Raw genomic sequence first — 21,706 nt, 5'->3', positions numbered from 1 at the left:
AAAAATAACCTTCTAAATATGAAACAAGTGTAAATAGTCTTCCTTAGGGTGCATCAGTTTTAGAGTAATATTCAAAAGCTGTGAAATTTCCTTCCATTCTTCATTAATCTGATTGAGTTGGTAAGTCAAAATGGTGGTATTTTTAATAACATTAACTATTCAAAGGCTGATTGCTGTAGTAGTTACAAGAAGGTGTGAATGTTAATGTTGCTTAAAGGGGGAACATGTGGAAAGGAGCTGACAAAGAATTAAAAAGAAAGTGACAAAGAATGGAAATAAGTATCCTTAAAAAGGTTATTTTTCATTGTTGCTGGAGATGATCGTAAAATACCCAACAAATAATAAATGAGATTAAAATCTTAGTTAATAAATAAAGGCTGTGTCCTACCCTTGACCACTACATAAATCAGTGGGGTATGAGGACATTATTTATGTTCCTGAACCTGTCCTTTCACAAGAGAGTCAGATTCATACCACAGCATAACTCTGAGGCTACCAGTCCTGATTTTTGGTCCACTTCTATAAAAAAAAAAAATCCTGCTAGAACAGTTATTTTTAACAAGATGCCAATTACAGGTAACTTGTATTAAAAAAAACAAACAAAAAACAACAAAGAAAAAAAAAACCTGCCTGCCCTCCCTCCCCCAAAAAAGTTTATCTGTTTAATTTTTCTGCTTTATAGAGAGGAATCCTTTTCTAATCTGCATATATTATTGATGTGTTGTCTCACTGAAGCTGAACTATTAGTAATTTTAGGGTTTGGTGTTTTTTTTTAATAACCAATTTTTTACTCGGATATACTGGATTAGAATTCCCTGCAATAAATCTCCATTGTTAATGGTATTTAAGATGTGAACTCTGATTAATTTGAGCTCACGGATGACTTCTGTCTATTCTTATAATAGTGATATCTAAGAGAGAGTTTGAATGTTTAAAAGCATTACTTACAACAACGTGATAAAGAGACTAGTGATAATGAAGAGGATTAAATGCCTTCTCAACTCTAGGTCTTCTTACAAGTATTTAGAAGCTATTTAAAGATCCTAGATTGACATTGTAGCTTACATTTTAAGGTCTAGTGAGGACATTCCTCTGTTTCCTTGATTTTTAACTAATTTATCATCATTTATCTCTAACTGCAGAATGAAGGTAGACCTTGTTAAATTTTCTTGAATTTATCTAACCTATTTATTTATTTATTCTAAAAGATTTCCACATAGCAGCATAAGGATCATCTGTGGATAACATCCTTCAGACTCTGAATTTATACTAAATAAATAAATAAATAGCCTGTTATAATAAGTAGCCTGCATAAGGTCATTTTTCCATCTACACTTGAAGTCTTTAGTCATTTGTGCAAAAGAAAAAATCTTTACCTTGAAGAATCTCCAAATCAGTGAGTCATCAGAGTTTAGAGTTTGGTAGTCACTGAAAAAAGTATTATTTAAAAAAGTGGAATGTTTTTTCTTTTATAAGTAAGCAGCAAAATTAAAACCCCAGAATTAGAGCTCTCTTACCATCACTGTTATCCAAGTCATCTGGGTCATCTTTGGTAAAGGAATTTTCTGTGGCATCCGAACTATTGCACCCATACAGGACTCTGCTCTAATTCCTGATGTAAAATTCGTACTTGTATGTCTTCTAGTGTGACACCTTCAGTTTATCTAGGGTCCTGTCCAGTTTCTGCACACGTTTATTTACATTCTCAAAAATTCTGATGCGTTTCCTCACTTCTCTTGTCTTTATATTAGTCATGTTGATAGTTATGGGTCAGTTTAGAAGTCATGGCTTTCCAGATTTGTAGAACTTAGTTTTAAGTCATCCATTCAATCTAGATTTATTTTTGCAGAAAATCCAGCAATAAATTTATCTATTGAGGTTCTGTGAGGCCTTCCACAGTCAGACCTGTGTTTAAAGTACATTGCTTTAAGCTTGTTCCATTCTGAGTGCTCAATACTTTTTACTAATGATTCTACATAATATAATATTGCCTGCTTCATTAAATTATCTGTCTTGTATATGTCGAAGTATGAATTTTATATCTCTAAAGCTGTAAAATATTTTGTTTCTTCTAGGCCAACCATCAATTTACATATTAGGTGTTTTAAGGCTTATTGATGATGTGGTAAACAAACTAAAGAAGGCTGTATGTTTTCAGCTTTTTTAATCATTACCAGAAAGATGATGTTATCAGTTAATGTTTATTAATCTTGATGGACAAAACTTGTTCTTATTAACACAGAATGTCAGTCAGTGAATACCATCATCAAAATCTTCTTTTTAAAAAGCAAGAGCATTTAAGTTAGCTAACTGGTTTGTCAGCAGAGCTAAGTATTGCGTTTCAGATTATCAGTGTGTGAATATGGTTATTAGTTGTTCTTTCGTTGTGCTAGTTGGAACTTGGCTGCATTTGCAGAGGTGATTCACTTGGTCTCCGAGTGGAAAACGCCGTGTCTTTGTTGCATAAGCACATTTTGGATTGTTCTTCATGCTGGCAGTGTTGCCCACTGCTGAGCAAATTGCTAACTTGTTTAATTCTCTCGAGAAATACACAGGAACTAAGGAATCCCTGGGATGCTTTTGACCAATTTTTATTGGGTCAGACAGCAATTCTGATGCCAGAATGAAGTGACTGGGCCTCTGCTAACATTTAGCATAATACATATAAATTTTTTGTTTGGGTAAGAAGTATTTCTAGTTTAAGAATTTACATATATTTCTTTTGAAAAGGGAAGGGATGATGGATTGTAAATTATCCTCACCTCTTTAATCCTGCCCATGTTTTGAGATTGTGAGTAGCAGCAGCTTTGGAAGCAGATTTTAGCCTTCCTCAGCAGATGTCACTGTTACTGTGTGTTAAAGGTATTTTTATTTATTTACTAAAGAAAAGAAAGCTACACACATTCTTTGACATGTCCCTGTGTTTTTAATTTTTTTGTCACATTTCATTATTATTTGCTGGGTTAATAGCTGATTAGAATAGGAAGAAGAAAATTTAGAATGGTTATTAGCCGATTTTCCATGTATAGACAGCCAACTGTTAAATCAATCAAACAGATTTAGTAAAAACTTGTATTAATAAACTAAATATTTTAAATTAAATCCACTGTTTCAATAGTTCATCCACTCTAATACATTCATTGTCATTTCCAGTTTAAGAAGGCTTTATACTTTACTTAGACTACAATGAACCAAAAAATAATATGGGCAGAAATATCAGTGTTTAAATATCACATATTTTGATTCTGTGTCTAACATACTATATATTGTAAAAAGATGTATTCTTACAGTATCAATAAAGTATCTTTACCTTGCAGGTAAATGAGTCTAAAACCATATTAAAGCTATGTGATTTTGGATCAGCTTCACATGTTGCAGATAATGACATCACGCCATATCTTGTCAGTAGATTTTATCGAGCTCCTGAAATCAGTAAGTTATCTAATATGTTCCTTTTTACATGAACGTTATCTAAATAATGGTGCATAACTATATCCATTTGTAGTAATGATGATGGAACTTAAATTAAAAACTAAAACCAGAATGTAAACATTTGTTTTAGTGCAGCAGTAGTACACACAGGCATTGATGATTGTGAGTTTGGTTTCTGACAGAGCTTTTGAGATATTGTAGAGGCACTGCATGCAGAGGTGCTGGGTAGCTGGTCTATGGGTTAGATCTGGCCATAGCTTCCATTAGCGAAGGAGTTTAACCATCACTGTGGCTAGCCCCTAGGGGTGAATGCTGCCACTGAATTTAGAATTTTTTCTCACCACTGGCAACTAAAATTGGTGATTGGGGATTGAGCAGTGGCGGCGTTAATTCTTTGGCGGCTGGCATCCACATAATGGCTCTGGCAGCCCCCAGCAGGAGGCCTCATGGGCCAGATCAAGAGGTAGGTCATCCAGGCGATGAGAAGCCCTGCAGGTCACGTATAGGTCTCCAAGTCGAGATTTTGACACTTCTGAGTTAGTGGAACCATGTACTTCAAAGTACTTATGTTCAGTCTAGTGAAGGGAAGGAGGACCTTTGATTGTTACAGCTTTCACTGTTGTTGTTTTATCACATTTTTCCACTGTGGTGAAAAGGTCAGATTGTAGGTGAAGGCCACTGTTGGTGGAAATGTTTTAAAAGTTAAAAAAAAAAAAAAAAAAAAGCTTGAATCCTTCCTTTTGGTGCTTCTCCATTCCCAGGAATGTAAGCTTTATAAGGTAACTCCCACATAAGGGTTTTCTGTCTTTTTGGTGTTGTGGTTTTGGATCTTTGTGCCTGCCTGTGTGGAATTAACTAACCTATTCTATTTTTAGTTATAGGTAAAATCTATGATTATGGAATAGATATGTGGTCTGTAGGCTGTACACTGTATGAACTTTATACAGGAAAAATTCTATTTCCTGGCAAAACCAATAACCATATGTTAAAACTTGCCATGGACCTCAAAGGAAAGATGCCAAACAAGGTAAGTGGTGTAAATAATTAAGATCTCATATGGAAACATACAGTAGTAATGAACAACATAATAAATTGTCTTTTATTTTACTAAATTTTGTCTCATGTCTTTATTCCATGCATCTTCTCTTAACAGCAAGTGTATGTTAGACAGTCTTCTAACTGTAGAATTATATTGATTCTAAATGTTATGAAGTGAAAGTGCACCACTGCTTTTTCATAAACTAAGCATTAAGAGAAGCCACTTCTAAAAACTGACCCGAGAAAATAAAATACGTAAGTCAAAGGATGATGCTGTATGTTTTATCAAGACGTTTTGTCAGGGTTTTTTATTATTGTAGTCATTTTTTGCTGTTCTCTGAAAAAGTTAGAAGTATTAAATGAGTTGCGTGTATCGTCAGCCAGTAGGTAGCTGAGAGTGTGTCTGTTTTAACATGTTATAAGAAAGTCTGAAGTTCGTAAGATACGCATTTTATAAAACTCCTGCCTTTCACTTTTTCAGATGATTCGAAAAGGTGTGTTCAAAGATCAGCACTTTGATCAAAATCTCAACTTCATGTATATAGAAGTAGATAAAGTAACAGAAAGGGTAAGTTGTTTTTTTTAAATTGCAAGCTGAGCTGCCATTTTAAACTTTTTCAATACTATACTAATATCAAAACTTTAGACCAAGATGTGTATTGTAAAGGCTATTAAAATATTACATTCTCTATAATAGAATTCAGAGTATGTTGTTATAGGGGAATTCTCTCGATAGGACATGACGATCATCCAAACAAAACAGGTGACCTGGGATCACTCTGAATTTTAGCTTTATGGTAACTAACTTGCAATTACTGCATAAATATTTAATGCTGCTATCTACCTTTTTTAAAATTGGAAAAGATGCGCCTTATGCATAAAATGCTTGTAGAATGCTCATTTAATGTTCGGGATTATTGTGTGTTTTGTTGTAACATTGGAATGCATACCAGTAATGCTGGAATGCCTTCTTGCTTGGAATTCTCCATGTGTGCTTTTTTGGTCTACTAAAACGCAGACAACCAGAAAGCATACCTTTATATAGATACCCAAAGAAAAATGAATGCTAGAAAATTCCTATAATGATAGGTTAATTGGCATAAATTCTGGTCATTAATGTTTCAATTTTCCTCATGCCCTTAGCTAATTTTCCAGTTAAAAAAGTTAGAATATTCTACACTAGAATGTGCAGTAGCAGTCATTTTGGCTCTAAAATGAGGAGGGATAACACAGAGCAGTAATAGCATTAAAGAATAGGATGTTTGCTCATTGTGGTTTTCTGCTAACAGTATGTGAACAGTTAGCTTTAGTAATGATGGAAGTAAATCTTGGTTGCACTTTTCTATTTATAGGAGAAGGTTACAGTCATGAGCACCATTAATCCAACCAAGGACCTCTTAGCAGATTTGATTGGGTGCCAACGACTCCCGGAAGACCAGCGTAAAAAAGTACACCAGCTAAAGGACTTATTGGACCAGATTCTAATGTTAGACCCAGCTAAACGGATTAGCATCAACCAGGCTCTGCAGCACGCCTTCATCCAGGAAAAAATTTAAACCAGATGAAGAAGTTCAAAGGGTTTGAGTAATTAAGATACAAAGACTGAAGAAATTTCCCAGCAGTTTATTAATGTATATAAACATAAATATTTCCCCTGCAAAGTTGAGGAAGAATGATACATTTGAATTAACACCAAGGCTGATATTTCTTTTAGAAATGTTAGAGTAATTCTGTTTGTGTCTTATGTGAAAATTTTCACTGTAGAATTGTTTTAATTGCCAAGACTGCACAAAAGTACAATGCTAATGTATATGGTTGCAGTTCATATATTATAAAAAGAAAAAAAGCCTCTGTTATAAAAGAACAGTAATACTGGGTGGTTGATTTGTTTTTTAGCAGACTTGGCTTCATTTTTGTCTTTAAAAAATGGCCAGCATAAATGCTGTTTATATTCACATTTTCCTAGGTGTGTGTGTGCAGGCCACAGCAGCATGCCCTTGGTGTAGTCAGTGCCGAAGGGGGTCTGTTCCTTCTTGAGCCTGCCTGCAGGGATGGTCTCCTCTTTTAAAGCAGGTTGTGTACAACTTTCAGTACACTGAAGGTAAGCTAAACCATCAACATCATCAGTGTTTAAAATGTTATTTTACTGGAACGACTGACAAATGAGGGACGATAGCTTTGTGGCAGAATTCCCTGCATGTTTGATAAATGAATTTGTTTTATTTTCTGGCATTGCAACTGTGGCATAGTTACAACTTTGTTCTGTTCATCACATATTTAAAACTTTTGAGAGTGCGCACTTGATGGATAGAGCGCCTTCAGTGTACTGTTTCTTATTACTTTAATTTTTTTAATCAACTTGCTAGAGACTTTGTATACATTTTGTTAAATACAGTTCGCTATGACATAGAACCAATACTTACTGAAGAGTTTTCATTTACTAATTACATATGTTGGGATCTGATTCTGAAAGACCTTATATCTAAAGTATAGTTAGACAACATAATGAAATTTTTTAACTATTTGTATGTCATTTTGAAAGTGTACTGCTTTATGCTAAAAGTGTTTCATTTGTTCATTGTTTTCATTATTTGTGATCATGTTGTCTTTCAATACAGGCATAAACCTTCCACTCTTGAACAAAGCAGCTGCTTTTTAAAAGCGGTAATTGCTTCTTTACCTTTTATTTCTTTTGTAAATGAAGCTTTTCTTTAAGAAATGTGACTTTAAAGTGTTGTCTCTTGCATAAAACAGTTGACACTTACTTATTGTAAAGTGAAGATTGTTCTCCTGCATGTAAAGTGGACCATGCAGATTTCTGTATGTTTTCAGTATGCATCATTAGATAATAAAGTCTTTTGTGAACAAGGCATTTGTAGCCATTTTTAAAAGATTTTTTTCTTCAGTGCTGGTAAATCAGGTAATCTGTAAGAAATCCTTCATATTTCCATAAATCCTTTAATTGAAGGGATTATTAAAAGTTATGAACTTTGAAAGAGATATTAAACTACATTAATTAGATCTATGATTATCTACATTAAAAAAACCTACAGATACTGTCTATCTGCTTTCATTGTTATGAAATTATTCCTGTAGGATGTGGGATTGATTCAGGCTTTAACTAATGTTTGTGCTGTTTCTCTCACTTTTCCTTTTGATGGTGCTGAAAGAGAAAAAGGGAAGCGAGGCACAGGCCACTCAACGCCTACTCCATGAGTCTGGTTTGCTGAGACACCAACTTCACCTTCCTAACAAGGTTATTTCTGACAGCATGTGTAGATAAACATTTAGCAACAAAAGTTAAAATAGTTTGAAACATTTGAGTTAGTTATGCAACATGAGAGAAACAGGATCAAGCTTTTCCAATCCATACTTCTGCTTTAATAAAACAAATGAGAATGTTAACAATTCATTTTTTTTATTTCTGTTTATCAAAATATACCTAAAGTGTGAAAAAACACTGGGTTCAGTTATTTTGTAACACCGTCCTAAAATTGTAAATAGAATCTTTTATCCATATAGGCATATAATTGCAGCAAACATGCATGCTTAGTGCAATCAAGGATGGAAAAGGAAACGAAGCAGTCATTCTGCTGGTGGGGTGTTCCCCACCAAGGAGTTTAATAAACTACAAAAGCAGGTGATGGTTGGTTGTTTTTGTTTGTTTTTTTTACATGCCTATTTTGAACCTTCCAATTTTTTATTTCCATTTTTCATAAAGTAAATCTATTCCTGTTTCAACATACTAAGTTTCTTGATCATGCAGGAGAGAGTATGCAACCTTCTCCTTTACTGAAATGAACAGAGAGATACTCTATAGTTAAATCCACACAAAGTAATTTGCATTGCTTTGGTGACAAATTTGGCAAATACAGCACTTCTGGTGGCAATTTTACATAGATGAAGTAAAACTCAATATGTTTTTTAAAAAGAATCCCTATTTAAGAATAATGGAATAAGTTGGTGTTGTCAAATCCAATAGAAACAATACATCTTATGCCTACAGAATTGTTTTAAATTATTCTGAAGAAGCATAAAGTTGCTCGTTTACTTGTTCTTTGTGTTGTAGGTGCAGTTCAAAAGAAGATGATGACTGCCAGAAGACATGAACAAAGGTTTCTGACCTATAAAAGATATAAAAAAAAAGATATTCTTTAATGTAGTTTTCTGTCTAATCTTTCTGTTTGCAGCATCCGAGTCAAGGTTTCATTACCACTATTGCAGTGTTGGTAATTCTTAGAATAGTCCTATTGTGCTCATGTTTATATGTAAGGTAATGTTCTTTGTTTCATTTTTGGTTGATGTGATTTTTGTTGTGATGAAATGTAGGAGGATATGCAGGTTAAGTTTAATTTCTTTCTTTTAAAAAGAAAATGTCTACTACCAAATTTGGTTAAAATAATTTTTTAGGATTCTTAATACACATAAAAAGCCAGAAGCATATAAAGTGAGACTGCTTGTCCCTGTTTATTTCAGCACATGCATTATTTATGCTACTGCTGTTAACTTTATCATTGCTAGAGTGGCTGTGAGAGGTTGTTTAAAGACGAAGGAATCCCAGTTCTTGACCCTACTGCAACTTTATGTTGCTGTACCTCTGCTGTGAACAGCCAACTGATGGTTGTTCTAGCATGCAAAACTGAGTGGTGTCAAAGCCAGCCCCTCTCCTTGGCCCATGATGTAGGAAGAATAGTAAAACCACATTTGTAGTGCTTTTGAAAGTACTAATTCCTAGCTATTGTGGTTTGACAAAAATTAGAGCAGCTGTGAAGTGGCTTTAACTTGAAGGACCTGTTCTTCTCGGCTGTCTCAAGAATAAGAGTCTTGTCTTGCCTCGGCTCCTGTTTCATGAAGCTCTGTGCCATGGGTTGAGCCCATGTTCTGTCTCATTGTGACTGAGAACTTCAGTTGTGTAATATACTTGACCTACTAAGAACCCAGAAAGACCAAAGTCTGCTTTTGAACCTGCATCCCCAGATGACAACAAAATTAACTTTCTTCTGTACTAAGTCAGATTACTTGAAATGTATATTTGGAATCCTTTCTATATTTGTCATTTGTATTGCTGTGCTACTTACTGCTGTATAGATTGATCTGACTGAAGACTGTTTAAGTAATTTTGATAGACGGAAGCTTTTTTTATAATAACTGCATTTTTTTTTAATAATGTTTTTCCTTCCATACATAGGGTAAGTGGCAGTAAACTTCTGAGGAACCTTTGTATGTACTGATCCATACACAGGAGGCTGCTGAATCTTTGAGAATGCTGGAGATGATAACTTAATCTTCCACAGTGTATCATGTCGTGAACTATAACTTCAAAGCAGCAGATGTTCGAAGCGGTAGTTGCTATAAAGTAATAAATAAGAGTGTTGCACCTATTTGTGTTTTGTCTTTTTTGTTTTGTTTTTACTTTGGCTCTGAATAAAGCTGATATTGCAATGCTTCTAAATACTTTCTTCAAATACTTATGCAGACTTCAGGACAGCTCCTGTATAGTTATGGCAAGTGCTACCTGCCCTGTTTCTGTCTCTCAAGCTCCTGTAGCCCTCTGTTCCCTTCCCCTTTAGGCCGCGTGGAGCAGCAGGAGGCCTTCTGTGTTGTGGGTTTTGGTTTGTCCTTGATGTCTGCTGCACCTGTATGTAAGCTCCATTAAGTAGGGGGAGCATATTAGGGCTGTGCAAAACTTAGGTCCCTGATTCGATTCGGCCCGATTCGGTGGCCAAATCTGAACCGACTCAGGAGACCCTTTAATATCTGAATCGAATCAGGAGAGATTCAGCAATTCAGACATAGACACAGCTTTAAATGTTTTTCTACATACCTCTAGGCAGCAGGGGCTCATGAGTACTGCAGTGGTGGGGCAGATGGAGCGTCCCACAGAAGCATGGGGGGGCTCCCCAGCATGCTTAGCAGCAGACCCAGAAGTGGACCAGAAGCATTTCCAGTCCACTTCTGGGTCTGCTGGGGGGCGTCCCTGCCCCCCTGGCTAGGCGACTGGTGCCTCCTGGGTCTGGGGGGGGCACCTGGGGTCCCCCCCATGGCCGACTGTCAAGCCAGGCGGGGCCCCCTGCGCACTCCTCAGTGGACTGGAAGTATTTCTGGTCCACTTCCAGGTTCGCCACTGAGCATATGGGGGGGGGACACACACTCCTGTGGGATGCTCCATCTCCCCAGCATTACAGCGTTCATGAGCTGCACCTGGTACCTCAAGGTACGTAGAAAAACCGTTTAAAGCTGTGTCTATGGCCAAATCACCAAATTGGCATTGAATCTTCAGATTCAGCCAAACTGAATTGGGGACAGTGATCTGAATCAACTAATCGAATCACTGTCCCCAATTCAGGCTGAATCCAAATCAAATACGGCCCACTTTGCACACCCCTAGAACATATGAGAATAGCATAGCCTCCAGATGACCACCATGGCCCCCATGACTACACTGCTTGCTACAGAAAGGAGCAGCCACTTGCTCCATCCTTTTCTATATGGTATGGGAGTCTATAAAGATGCTCAGAGGAGCTGCTGCTGCAGCATTCCTGAAAATATTTTGATTCATTGGAATCTTTTGGAATGTGAACAGAAGCAGAACAGAGTAAGGAAATGATACATCAATAAGTTGTGAAGACCTAGAAGAAGCCAAAAAAAAATAGCAAAGAGAGGTTTTACTAGATCATTGAAAAAACTGTCAAGAGCTATGAGCATGTTCTCAGTAAGAGGTGTAAGTGGACAGAATGGCAAAACCAAGAATTCAACAAATGTAGGTGCCTAGCTACCATCAGAGGGAGATTATTGTAGGCAAACAGCAAGAAGGGGGAACTCGCCTCAAACCATTTTTCTCTATCTTCTAATAAGAACTTTGTAACTGCCTGTGCACCAAAACCCCTATGCCTAAAAAGTCTTCAGAGTATCATGATAGTATTGAAGAAATGTAACTGCAATGATGGTCCAGGAAAAATGCCAAGAGGCAAGAATTCTTGTGGGTGATATCTTTTATTGGACCAGCTGTATAGGTGGCATAGATATAGACAAGACTGAGACGAACAGGACATGCTGGTCTGTCTGTCCCAACTGTAGTTGACAAACAAAAATTAGTGTCTTTCAAGTGTTCACCAATTCAGTGTGAGGAGGTTTTAAATAGAATGTGCAATGATCAGAAAAATGAACCTGGCCATAGGTTAGAGGTATTTATGCTTGCAAAATAACATTTCATATAGTTGATTTTTTTTTCTATATTAGCACTTATTGTTATGAAGTTTTAAGTAGGAAGTGGCTTGTAGGAAGTTTTGTTGAAGTTCAGTGAAGTGGAAGATGGTGGGGCAGGTGGGAAAGTTAGTGTTCTTTTTATGCAAGCTACTCATGGGCTGCACCCAGATGAGCATGGATGTTTGCTTCCCAGGGACAAGTAGTGTTGGTGCACCTGTCACAGCCTCTACTTGTCCCCTGGGATTGCCCATGTCATGTGTGCTTTAGTGCCTGGCATGTTACTCCAGGTCGGGTAGGGGAGGCTGGGGCCAGCACTGAGCTGGCCCCAGCAACCTTACTTGGGGGCCTCCCAGGGCTGCAGCAGTGGTGATTCTGCCACACGGAGCCTGGCCAGCAGCCAGGATACCCAGGGGTCAAAACCCATGGGGGAAAAGGGAGCAGTGCGCATGTGAGCAAGCGCACTTTTGCAGCACAGCGAATATCTAAATGTGCAATATGTGGCGCTGCAAACACGTCTGCAGTGCCACATACCACACGGCCATGCTTGTCGTGACATGGCCACATGTGCTTTTTGTATCTGAGAGGGTGTCATCAGCTTTGGTAACAACTCTCAAAGAAGCATTTTACTCATTCTAATGCACAAGTGAACATCACTACACAACCCAATCAATTGGGTCAACAGATGGATCCCCACAAGTGCACGTGTAGCTTGCAGCTCCTCAGAGCAGTTTGAGGCACTGCACATACAAGTGTTTGTCGTGTTGCTAATTAGCACTAGTGGGTTTTGGGGGTTTTTTTGTTTTGGTTTGGGGGTTTTTTGGACACCTGGAGATTCCAGTATCTGAAACTGCCCCCAAACCACTAATTAAAAAAACTGCAGCGCAGCACAGCACATGGCAGAAGCATGTACTGCCAGAAATCAGAGCCTGGCCAGCCAGAGCCATACTGGCTGCCAGCCAGACTCCAAGCAGCCACCACTGCTGCCCTGGGAGGCCTCCAGGACTCCAAGTAAGGCTGCTGGGGCCAGCACCTATGCTGGCCTCATCCTCCCCTACTCTACCCAAGACAATTTGTCCCGTACCAAGCCCACATGCAAGGGGCATGCAAAGCAGCAAAAAGCTGCTGTGTGACTGCACACCGCTGCATGGGGTCACGCGCCGGAAGGTTATTTTGGTGACGACAGATAATTTGGTTTTGCTTTAGCTGAAAAATGAGGATCCACACTTTATGGATGTGCTGCCCATATAATGCAGTTCTTTATTCATAATTTGAAGATTTGTGATTGTTCTTATGTCAAAATGAAAAGCACTGTTAAGTTTTTCAAAAACAATCTAGTATCAGAAGCAATATATTTCAGTGTTATTCTTTAAGCATTCCAATGCATTCTGTAGCCCTGCTATACTTAATAGATATTTTTAATCTATAGTTTTCAAAAGCTTCAAATTTGCAAGAAGGTAGTTCAGTCAGCTGCTGCTAAAAAGGTGTGGGGGGGCAAGAGGGTGTAGGGGTAACTGGTGATGCCTCAGTAATCTGCACTGTCATGCTTGTATTTCAGAGGACTTCAGGACTTGGGTGTGGGCTCTAGGCAGCTGCAACAGAGGGGGAGGGGTGTGCACAGACATAGCCGCAGCCCGGCCGTGTGTGGAGTAGTGCTCAGCAGGCAAGTCTGTGAAGGGAAATTCTCCCTCCACCACACAAACACCCCACATGCACCTCCCAACTGTACAAAGCACCTGAATATTTTTGGGCAACTTCAGTTTTTCTGTGCATAATTTTGAGTTTTTAGCTATGCAATTAAAATTGCGATTAACTAATTTTTTTATTGAACAACTAATCGTGATCAGTTTTTTTAATTGACAGCTCTACTGTTATTTAATAACCTCTTCCTTTAAGTTTAAGCCACAGTTAAGTCCAGAACAGTCGGATCAACTTTTATCTTCTTTCCTGGAAAAGGAAGCACTCTGACTTTTTTGAGTTTTGAGCATTGTATAGAATGAATTACTACATAGGCTAATGGCTACACTGGCATATGGTTCTTGATGGTCTTGAAAGAAGACTGTCTCCTTAGACCCCTTCAGGAAAACATTTCTGTTCTAAAGCTCCTAAATCCAAGTTCAATTAATAGGAAAAATGGAAAACTTCTACCATAATGTCTGAAATGTTATCAGAAAGAGCTGATTGTGCAAAAAAATGGGAGACAACCAGACGTTCCCTAATGAAAATACAAGTGGCTCTTAAATCCCCCCTCCTTCACCCTATCTGAGGTTGTCGTTGTTTTCTACAAGTCAGCAGAAAAAACAACAATTCAAATAATTTGTGGCAGAAATTTGGAATCCTTCCTTTTGACACTCTCTCTTCCTATTCTTTTAATGTCATTGCCTGAGATTGACTTTTGCCACTTGCAAAACCCATCTGGTCCAAATTCCAGTATTTCTGCAGGTAAAGTTTAAAAAGCTAATAAATTACATCAACTACCACAGGAGCAGTTGACAGATTTCCACACAAATCCAGCCACTAAGTCTCTGCTGAGAGTCTAAAGATGTTTAAGTGCATTTTGTTCCTTCAGATGAGGATTGATTAAAATTCTTTTGGGAATAAAAGTGCTCTCCTCCTCTATATTTGCATGACAAATTATTAAGGTGCAGTGACAAGAGCAAGTACCATTTCTGAGACAACATATGGGAGATTGCTAAATCTCTCTCAGATGTCCTGCAAGTACTTGAAATGCCCTAGCTGCTAAAGGTCAACAGATAATGGAACATATTCTAGGCATCCCTTGATTCTTTTCATGCTTCTGTGTTTGGCTTAGGTCTTTGGGGTTCCCTCCAGGAGCTGATCCAGGATTGAGAATATCTCTGTTGAGGAAGAGTGATTCTTCAAGATTACTTTTTAAGGACCAGAACCAACCTAAAAATACATTTCTAGATCCTTTGGTGTATATTAACAATACAATAGATGAGAATTATCTGAAAAGAGCTACTGGAGAAGCAAAAAGCAATACTGTAATCAACAATGATTTTCCTCAATTTTTTTCAGGGAAACTAAGACATTTCAAACCTTGAACAAGAAGCAAAACAATCTTCAGTGTTTTCTAGGCCAGGCTTTACATCCCAAGTTCAATAAATTTCCCCAGATCTGTGATCTAATTTTAAACACATTTTCCTCCCACAGTTTTTCAAGATTGAATATGCCACTTCTTGTAGAACTTGACATCTGTAACAGAAGACAAATTGATTTTTAGAAATTAATCACAGTAAGTATCCAGTAGAATTCAAAACTGTTCTGTCTCCCAGTTCCCTGTCCTATCCTTCATTCAGAGACATACAGCCTGTCAAGAGATTCTTGCCTTTCTGAAGATACGGGCTTTAGAGGAGGTGCAAAGAATTCAGAAACATTTCATTCCAAATACTTTTGAATCCCAAAGGATGGAGGTCTGTGCTGTGTAGTGAACTTCTTTTATTAGATGATTTACAGTATTTACTCAAATCCAAGATGAGGTCCCCCTACCCCCAGTCAACACAGGAGTGGGAGAAAGGGAAAGCTTAGGTTTGAGTACTAACCTTTCCTCCTTCAAGGGTATTACAGCTTGTAAATTCATCACGTGTATCAATACACACACAACACTCAAAGGAGAAATGCAAGTTACTTATTTGTACCAAATTCATCCCTTCTTGTTTAGAATACTACTAAAACTTTAACTCTTGAGAACGTGGGAGAAGGAAACAAGGCAGCAGAGGGCACCATGTTGCCTTTAGAAGCCTTAATACATTCACAAGCATGAAAAGTAGAAAGGGCTTGTAGGCATTCTAACAAGCACTGCTTTCTGAAATACAGTAGATGTGATGATAGGAGTGTGAGGATGTGAATATCAAGAACGACAATTACAAATAACCAATCTCCAGTTACTGATGTTTCCAAAGGTTTAAAAGGCAGGACCCCCTGCCTTTCTACTGTTAATATAAGAAGGATGCTATATTAAAGAATACAGAAACAGGGCATACATCTATGTATTCATATTTGTATATTTTTATTTTGTTTTTCCCTCTTCCAATCGTCTTTTGAGAGAGCGGCACTCCCCTACCAGACTGCAAGCTGGTAACATTTTTGGTTTATGTTTCAACTAAGTTTCCAGTTGCAGGGGGTACATGGGTGACTGTTGCCTCTGGAGTGTGGGGGGGCACCAGATTGCCAACGGAGGGGGTGGTGGAGTCCCCCAGTGGCCAATTGCCGAGCCAGTGGTGAAACAGGGAGTGCACTTCTAGTTTTGTGGCTGGCGCTTCCAGGGGGTGCGTGGCTAATCTCAGGGGGTGCACATGCACCCGTGGGCACCCCCTACGCATCGCCAATGGGGTGGGGGATATTTGTTTTGTTTTGCAACGACAGCATTAAGCAAGATTTTACCGTTTTTTGTATTTGCTGTTATACCACTTTGAATGTGAATATACATGCCTTTCTCTTTTTGTACATGTAGTTATGCACCAGTTGTAATGTTTCGGATAGAATTTTTTATAACCTGTTTTTGATTCCTCCCCCTCCCCGCCATTGCAATCTGAGGATTTTCTGGTTTTCCATATGAAATGATTCATTGTCATCAAATGACGTGCATTTAGGAGCAATTATAGAATCATAGAGAATTAGGGCTGGAAGGGATCTTAGGAAGCCACCCAGTCCAACCTCTTTCTCAAGGCCAAGGCATCCTTGACTAAATCATCCCGGTCAGGTGTTTATCTAAACTATTCGTAAAAATGCCCAGGGATGGAGATTCCATGCCCTCTCTGGCTACCCTGTTCTAGTGCTTAAACATCCCCAGAGTAAGAAAGTTCTTCCTAATATCCAACCTCAATTTAAGACTTATTCCTTGCCCTCTGTGTCCAGAGGCCTCTTTCATTCATTCATCCATTCATATATATAATATAGCCTCATATGTAGGCACTGTATATTAATGAAAACTAATATAAATTAGATTGGTCCTGGCCCTGGATGGTAATGTAGAAGTGACCCATCTCAACCCTGTCAATAAGCCAAGGAAAGTTTGTGCCTAATTTTGAAAAGTATAGGAACTATTTTCTTCAATATACTCCTGGGAGCACAAAGTAGGTCAGAATGTTTTTAACATAATTTGAAAACTCTAGGTTTAACCTTGTGAATCATGTTTGTACACTTGACACTGATAACACTAAGACAACCCACAGCATCCCTAAAAGGATTTCAAGATACCCCAGAGTACCACAGCACCTTGGTTGAGACTTACTGATCTATATTCTAGCTTCTGCTACTGGAGTTGCACTGCTAACATAGCGTGGACACCCTTCTGTGCCAGCAGAGAGAGCGCTATGGAGTTGTGGGTACTCCCATTAGTTGTCCAAATCAACTCCCTAATGATTTTAACAAACTGTTCTTTCATGAATAGCATATAAAACAAGACATCCATTTTCAGACTGTTGTACTACAAGATGTTTATTGAGGCGTAAGAGTATATATTGTGTCTGTTACAACTGGAATTATCTATTTGGGATTTTTAATTTTATATAGAACATACAAATGGATACTCTATCTCTTAAAGAACAGACCAATTTAGTTACAGTGGGTGCATCTACACAAGACGCTTTACTGTGCCGTAGAGCAAATTACTGAGTAGTGAGCATCTACATCTACATGCGCAGACCCTTACTGTGGCGCAATTTGCTCTACTTGGCAGTTCATTTGTTACCTGCAAATGCAAGAAGCAAATTAACTGCCAAGTAATTACTGCAGTTAGACAAATGTAGATGGCAAATTTGTTCCCCGGCAGCGAGAGGCAGGAAACAAGGAAAATGGTCTGAAGCCTGGACAGGGACAATGTCCCCCTGTCCGGGCAGCGGGGAGCTCCCAGTCCCCACTCCACAAGCATGGATTGCAGGCAGGGAGATCCCTGCATGAGGAGAGTTCCCCACCCAGCCTGAAGCTGGCTGGGACCTGCCTCTAACCAGGACAGTTCCCAGCCAGCCCCGGGCTGAATGGGGAAGTCTACATGAGCAGCCTGGAGGTGGCTAGGGACTGGCCCGTTTTGGACAGTCTGCTCTCAAATGAGTGCACGTGTAGACTCCTGCCCAGGGTGGGTATACTCCAGAGTAAATTACTCTAGAGTAAAACCATCCAGCAGCATTTGCATGTGAAGACATGCCCAGTGTGAAGGAAAAATGCATCTCAGCCTTAGTGTAATGTAAGTAAATGCCAAGGACAGTGAAAGGTTGCCTGGCTAAACCAGTTTGACAGTAGTGATGATGGATGTTTTGCTAAGGGATGAAAGTCAAGTCTAGTTCATGAATAAGGGTCTCAAAATACCATGCCCAAACTACAAACTGGAGTGAGTCATAGGAGAGACCTGTGGTAATTTAGCACAAGGTTTAGCAGTAGCTGTGCATTAAGAAAAACAGCTAATTGATTCATAGTCTTTGGAGCAAAAATCTTTCAGTGTAGATACCAGTATTTCTTAACCTCAGGAGGCCTGATTCATTCCTGTTCTCTTCCTCCTGTGATGTTGTTTACCTAAATCCCTAGGGTACTGTGAAAAAGCGTTGTGTGTAAATTGCTTTGCTTTGAGATCCTGAGATAGGAAGTGCTTCTACAAGTCCACTGTATTATAGATTGTTTCATACTGTATTCCCCAAGTGAAAAACCCAGCCTTTGATGTACAATTGTGTTGCATTACGATTTCACATTTTTAAAAACCACAATTCATCCTAAAACTTTAAAACACCTTTTAAACAACTGTTTTAGCCCTCTTCGTGGGGAAAATTGTCCTTGAATATATGAAGAAGAGTGAACTGATATAGTGCTTTTTTGCTGAGTTAATTCTGAGAGATGTCAAGGACTGCGGATCGTAAAATCTTAAACGTGATTTAAATGTCAGCCTTTAGTCATTTCATGGCAGATTTGTTTTAGCAAAGATGTCTAGCTAATGGCATAGCTTGCTTACAGGGCCAGACCTTCCCTTCACACCTCTGATAAAGTACAATTATTTGTTGATGAAAAAATATAGTGACGTATTAAAAACATGAGAACAGTGTAAAAAAGGAATTTAATGTTATTATAGGTAATTAGAAACTACTATATATTTTTTATATTTATGTAAAACAATACTAAGAATTTAAATGGATGTTCTGCAGAATTTCTACTTTGTTTCACAGCACTCATTAAAGGTACAGCCAGCTGCTTGAAGAGCACACAGTGGCTTGATGGTATTTATCTCAGTAGTACAGTGGTGTTTATGCTAACATAAAACAATATTGTCAAGTTGTAGTCTCCCTCCTTGTGCATATTTATGTATATGCACAATCTGAGGATAAACTATGGTCACAATAAGAATCATAAATCTAAATCTTCTGACTGCTAGGTGTATCAAGCTGACACACAACACCAATCAGTGTACCCATTGCATAGGTACTTGCACAGCTAGGTATAGAGATTCTACATGTGACTGCATTTCTGCATACATCTATGCTGCAATCAGGAGACATGACAGCAGCCTGGGGAAACGTATTTGAGGTAACAATTGTGCTTGAAGGACAGCAGCACGGGTTGTACAAGCCCACCAAGGAGACTCAGACAGCTGGCCTGCAGTACAGCCTGTCTTCTCTGTTGAAATACCACTCCTCCCTTTACATTGCACTTAGTGTTCTTCAAGGGTTCTGGCAGGTTTTATTTTTGTAGTATGTTATGGGTGGGCACATGTACACAGCCCCTTGGCAGGAATGTAGCAAAGATACCAGAAAGGCACCCTCCCCAGCTGATGGAAGTGAAGAACGGGGGGGAATCAGTAGTTAGTTGCTCCTTAGCTCCCCCACCCCCCCAAGACTCAGTGACCTGCTTTCCTGATCAGATGTTGCAACTGTGGCAACAGCTGACTGAAACTGAAGACTTCTGCAGCAGCTGCAGGGGCTACTCCAATGGTCTCTGGTAGGGGGCTGCCTGCCAGCTGGCAATTTTAACGAGCTCCTATTGCTTGAGTACCAAGAGCCCTTTCAAGCTAAAGGTGCAACTGAGGGAATGGCTTGTGTAACACTATTTTTTTTTTTTAAAGTCACACAAAGGGTATCATGGATGCCAGCAAGTGGGAGGGAGGGGAATGAATAACTGTTTTTCGTACAGTGCACTTGGCGTAAATTTTCAAGTGCTATTTCAGATCACCTTCATCTCATACCTTTAAACATACTTGATGCCTTCACTATGATCAATGCAAGAGTTGCTCATGGTAAGTGTAAATTCAAAAGATTACCATTTGTCGCTTTGACTACACTTCTGGTCTGGCAAAGTACATAGAGCTTTGAGGTTTTGACAATGGAAAAGTTTACCCGTTCCCACATATTTTTTTTTGTAAAGGATTATTTTGTTCTTTGGCTTTTTATATTTTGAACTGTCTTTTTCAGGAAATGAGCAGGCTATAGCTGTACTTGGAGGCAGTAACTTTGAGGTAATCTGAACAGCTGATTGAGTTTTTGGTGCACAACATGAGGAAGACCTCCGTGAGAGCATGTGATTTGAGTTCAAAATTGTAGACACTTTAGAGCATTTAAAGGTATCAACAGATGCTCTATGCTGCTTTATGCTTTTTGAGCTGGTCCATTCAAGTGTGCAGAAAGCAGGGCTGGATCTACTTTTTTCTTGATAATCTCCATTACAAACTGTCTGAGGACACGCAGATTCGGATGGCCTTGACTGCTTCAACTGAAGCATGGGTTTTAAGGAACTGGGTCGACTGCCAACTGGAATGGGGGAAGAGACAGTCAGGTCTTTTATTCTCTCTTTTAATACAGTTAGATGCTGCATTTTTTCCATTTCCAAGAGACGAGATATTAGTTTCACCATAGAGTCTTCTGGAGGTGGAGCAAAGAGAACCTTCCAGTTATCCCATTTGGATAAGGCTAACTTTTGTAAATCCAATTTATTGAAAGGTGATGGAAGAAAATCAGGGTATGAGAATTCTTCATTTTGGCGCTTGTAGGAAGCTTCTTTAGTGTTTTCTGCAGTTTTTGGTCTTAAGTTCAGAGTCGTGTTTTTAACACAAGTAGGCAAAACATCATCTGCTTTTTCACTTTCAGATTCATTACTTTCCTCTGTCAAAAGCTTGTTCTTTGAACTACTTTTTCCTAACATCAAATTCTGCCTAGACACAAATTGTGTATTGTTACTTTCTGCAGCAGAGTAAGAGCTAGAGGCAATGGCTTCATTTCTGGCCTTGCAAAAATCCCCATCTCCATGTGTCCAGGAGACTCCTAATGCTGCCTGCTCCACTCCTGGATAAGACGCAGTTTGATATTTGTTCATATGAGCCCCCAACAATGTACAATTAAGAGTAAAGAAATTTAAAGAAATATCTTTCGAGCCGGAGACAGTTTTCACTTGAGGTTTACTGATGTCTCTGGGAGGAAGAAAAAAGAGAGAGAAAATGTAGGGTACTTTTTCATTTGGGGAGTTATAGGAGAAAATGCACCACGTATAGAAGTCTAAAGCTACTGAAGTCCCTAGGAATTTTGACATTGCTTGCCTACCTATAGGTTGAGGAAGTAGATGTTAGTGTCCCCATATTACAAGAAAAGCAAAAACTGCTGTTCAATCGATATTGAAAGACTAAATTACATCATTGGCTCCATCGTACATGATATATCTGACAGTGAAATAACCCACTTATATGGGAATTTTGATGCCTTCTACAAACTAAGGGTCAACTTCTGCTTGCCTAATAAGGAAAGTAGTCTTATTTTTTGCAATGAAACAGAATCAAAATTTGCCATTAAAGTATTACAAGTGGATTTTCTTCTTGCTCACTTGAGTCCCATCCCTTCTATTCTTCTTTCCCCAACGGACTTTAAGGCCAAACATTCAATCTGTGACTTGCCTGCTGTATTGTCACTGAAACATAATATGAATTTTATCTTATTCCAGGTTCTTTAACATGTATATCCAAAAGGGAAGTTTAACTCTTAAGTTAACAGGAGTTATATAGTTAGATCCTTTAGGGCTGGAAACGGGCCCTAAAGGAAGATTCTTT

At 38.6% G+C, this 21,706-nt stretch overlaps 2 protein-coding genes across 10 annotated transcripts in view; one reads left to right on the top strand and one right to left on the bottom strand.

Moving 5' to 3' along the window:
• Window positions 1-9,849, top strand: part of PRPF4B (pre-mRNA processing factor 4B) — a 38,267-nt gene extending 28,418 nt beyond the window's left edge. For 2 of the 9 annotated variants that reach the window (XM_025202378.1, XM_025202386.1), the window contains 6 exons: window positions 3,318-3,432; window positions 4,308-4,459; window positions 4,952-5,038; window positions 5,823-8,110; window positions 8,540-8,585; window positions 9,659-9,849. In XM_025202378.1, coding sequence (XP_025058163.1) covers window positions 3,318-3,432; window positions 4,308-4,459; window positions 4,952-5,038; window positions 5,823-6,026 — 558 coding nt within the window. In that variant the 3' untranslated portion in view covers window positions 6,027-8,110; window positions 8,540-8,585; window positions 9,659-9,849. The remainder of the gene's footprint in view (window positions 1-3,317; window positions 3,433-4,307; window positions 4,460-4,951; window positions 5,039-5,822; window positions 8,111-8,539; window positions 8,586-9,658) is intronic. The other 7 variants (XM_025202384.1, XM_025202383.1, XM_025202380.1 and 4 more) reach the window with 7 other exon arrangements.
• A 7,851-nt stretch (window positions 9,850-17,700) lies between these two features.
• FAM217A (family with sequence similarity 217 member A) overlaps window positions 17,701-21,706 on the bottom strand; it is a 26,595-nt gene continuing 22,589 nt past the window's right edge. The window contains exon 7 of the mRNA XM_025202387.1: window positions 17,701-21,076. Within this exon, the coding sequence (XP_025058172.1) occupies window positions 19,930-21,076 (1,147 nt within the window). The 3' untranslated portion in view covers window positions 17,701-19,929. The remainder of the gene's footprint in view (window positions 21,077-21,706) is intronic.

The sequence above is a fragment of the Alligator sinensis genome, unplaced genomic scaffold (assembly GCF_000455745.1).
Source record: "Alligator sinensis unplaced genomic scaffold, ASM45574v1 scaffold579_1, whole genome shotgun sequence".
In the NCBI taxonomy this organism is placed as follows: Eukaryota; Metazoa; Chordata; order Crocodylia; family Alligatoridae; genus Alligator; species Alligator sinensis.
This window is presented reverse-complemented; position numbering and strand designations above follow the sequence as displayed.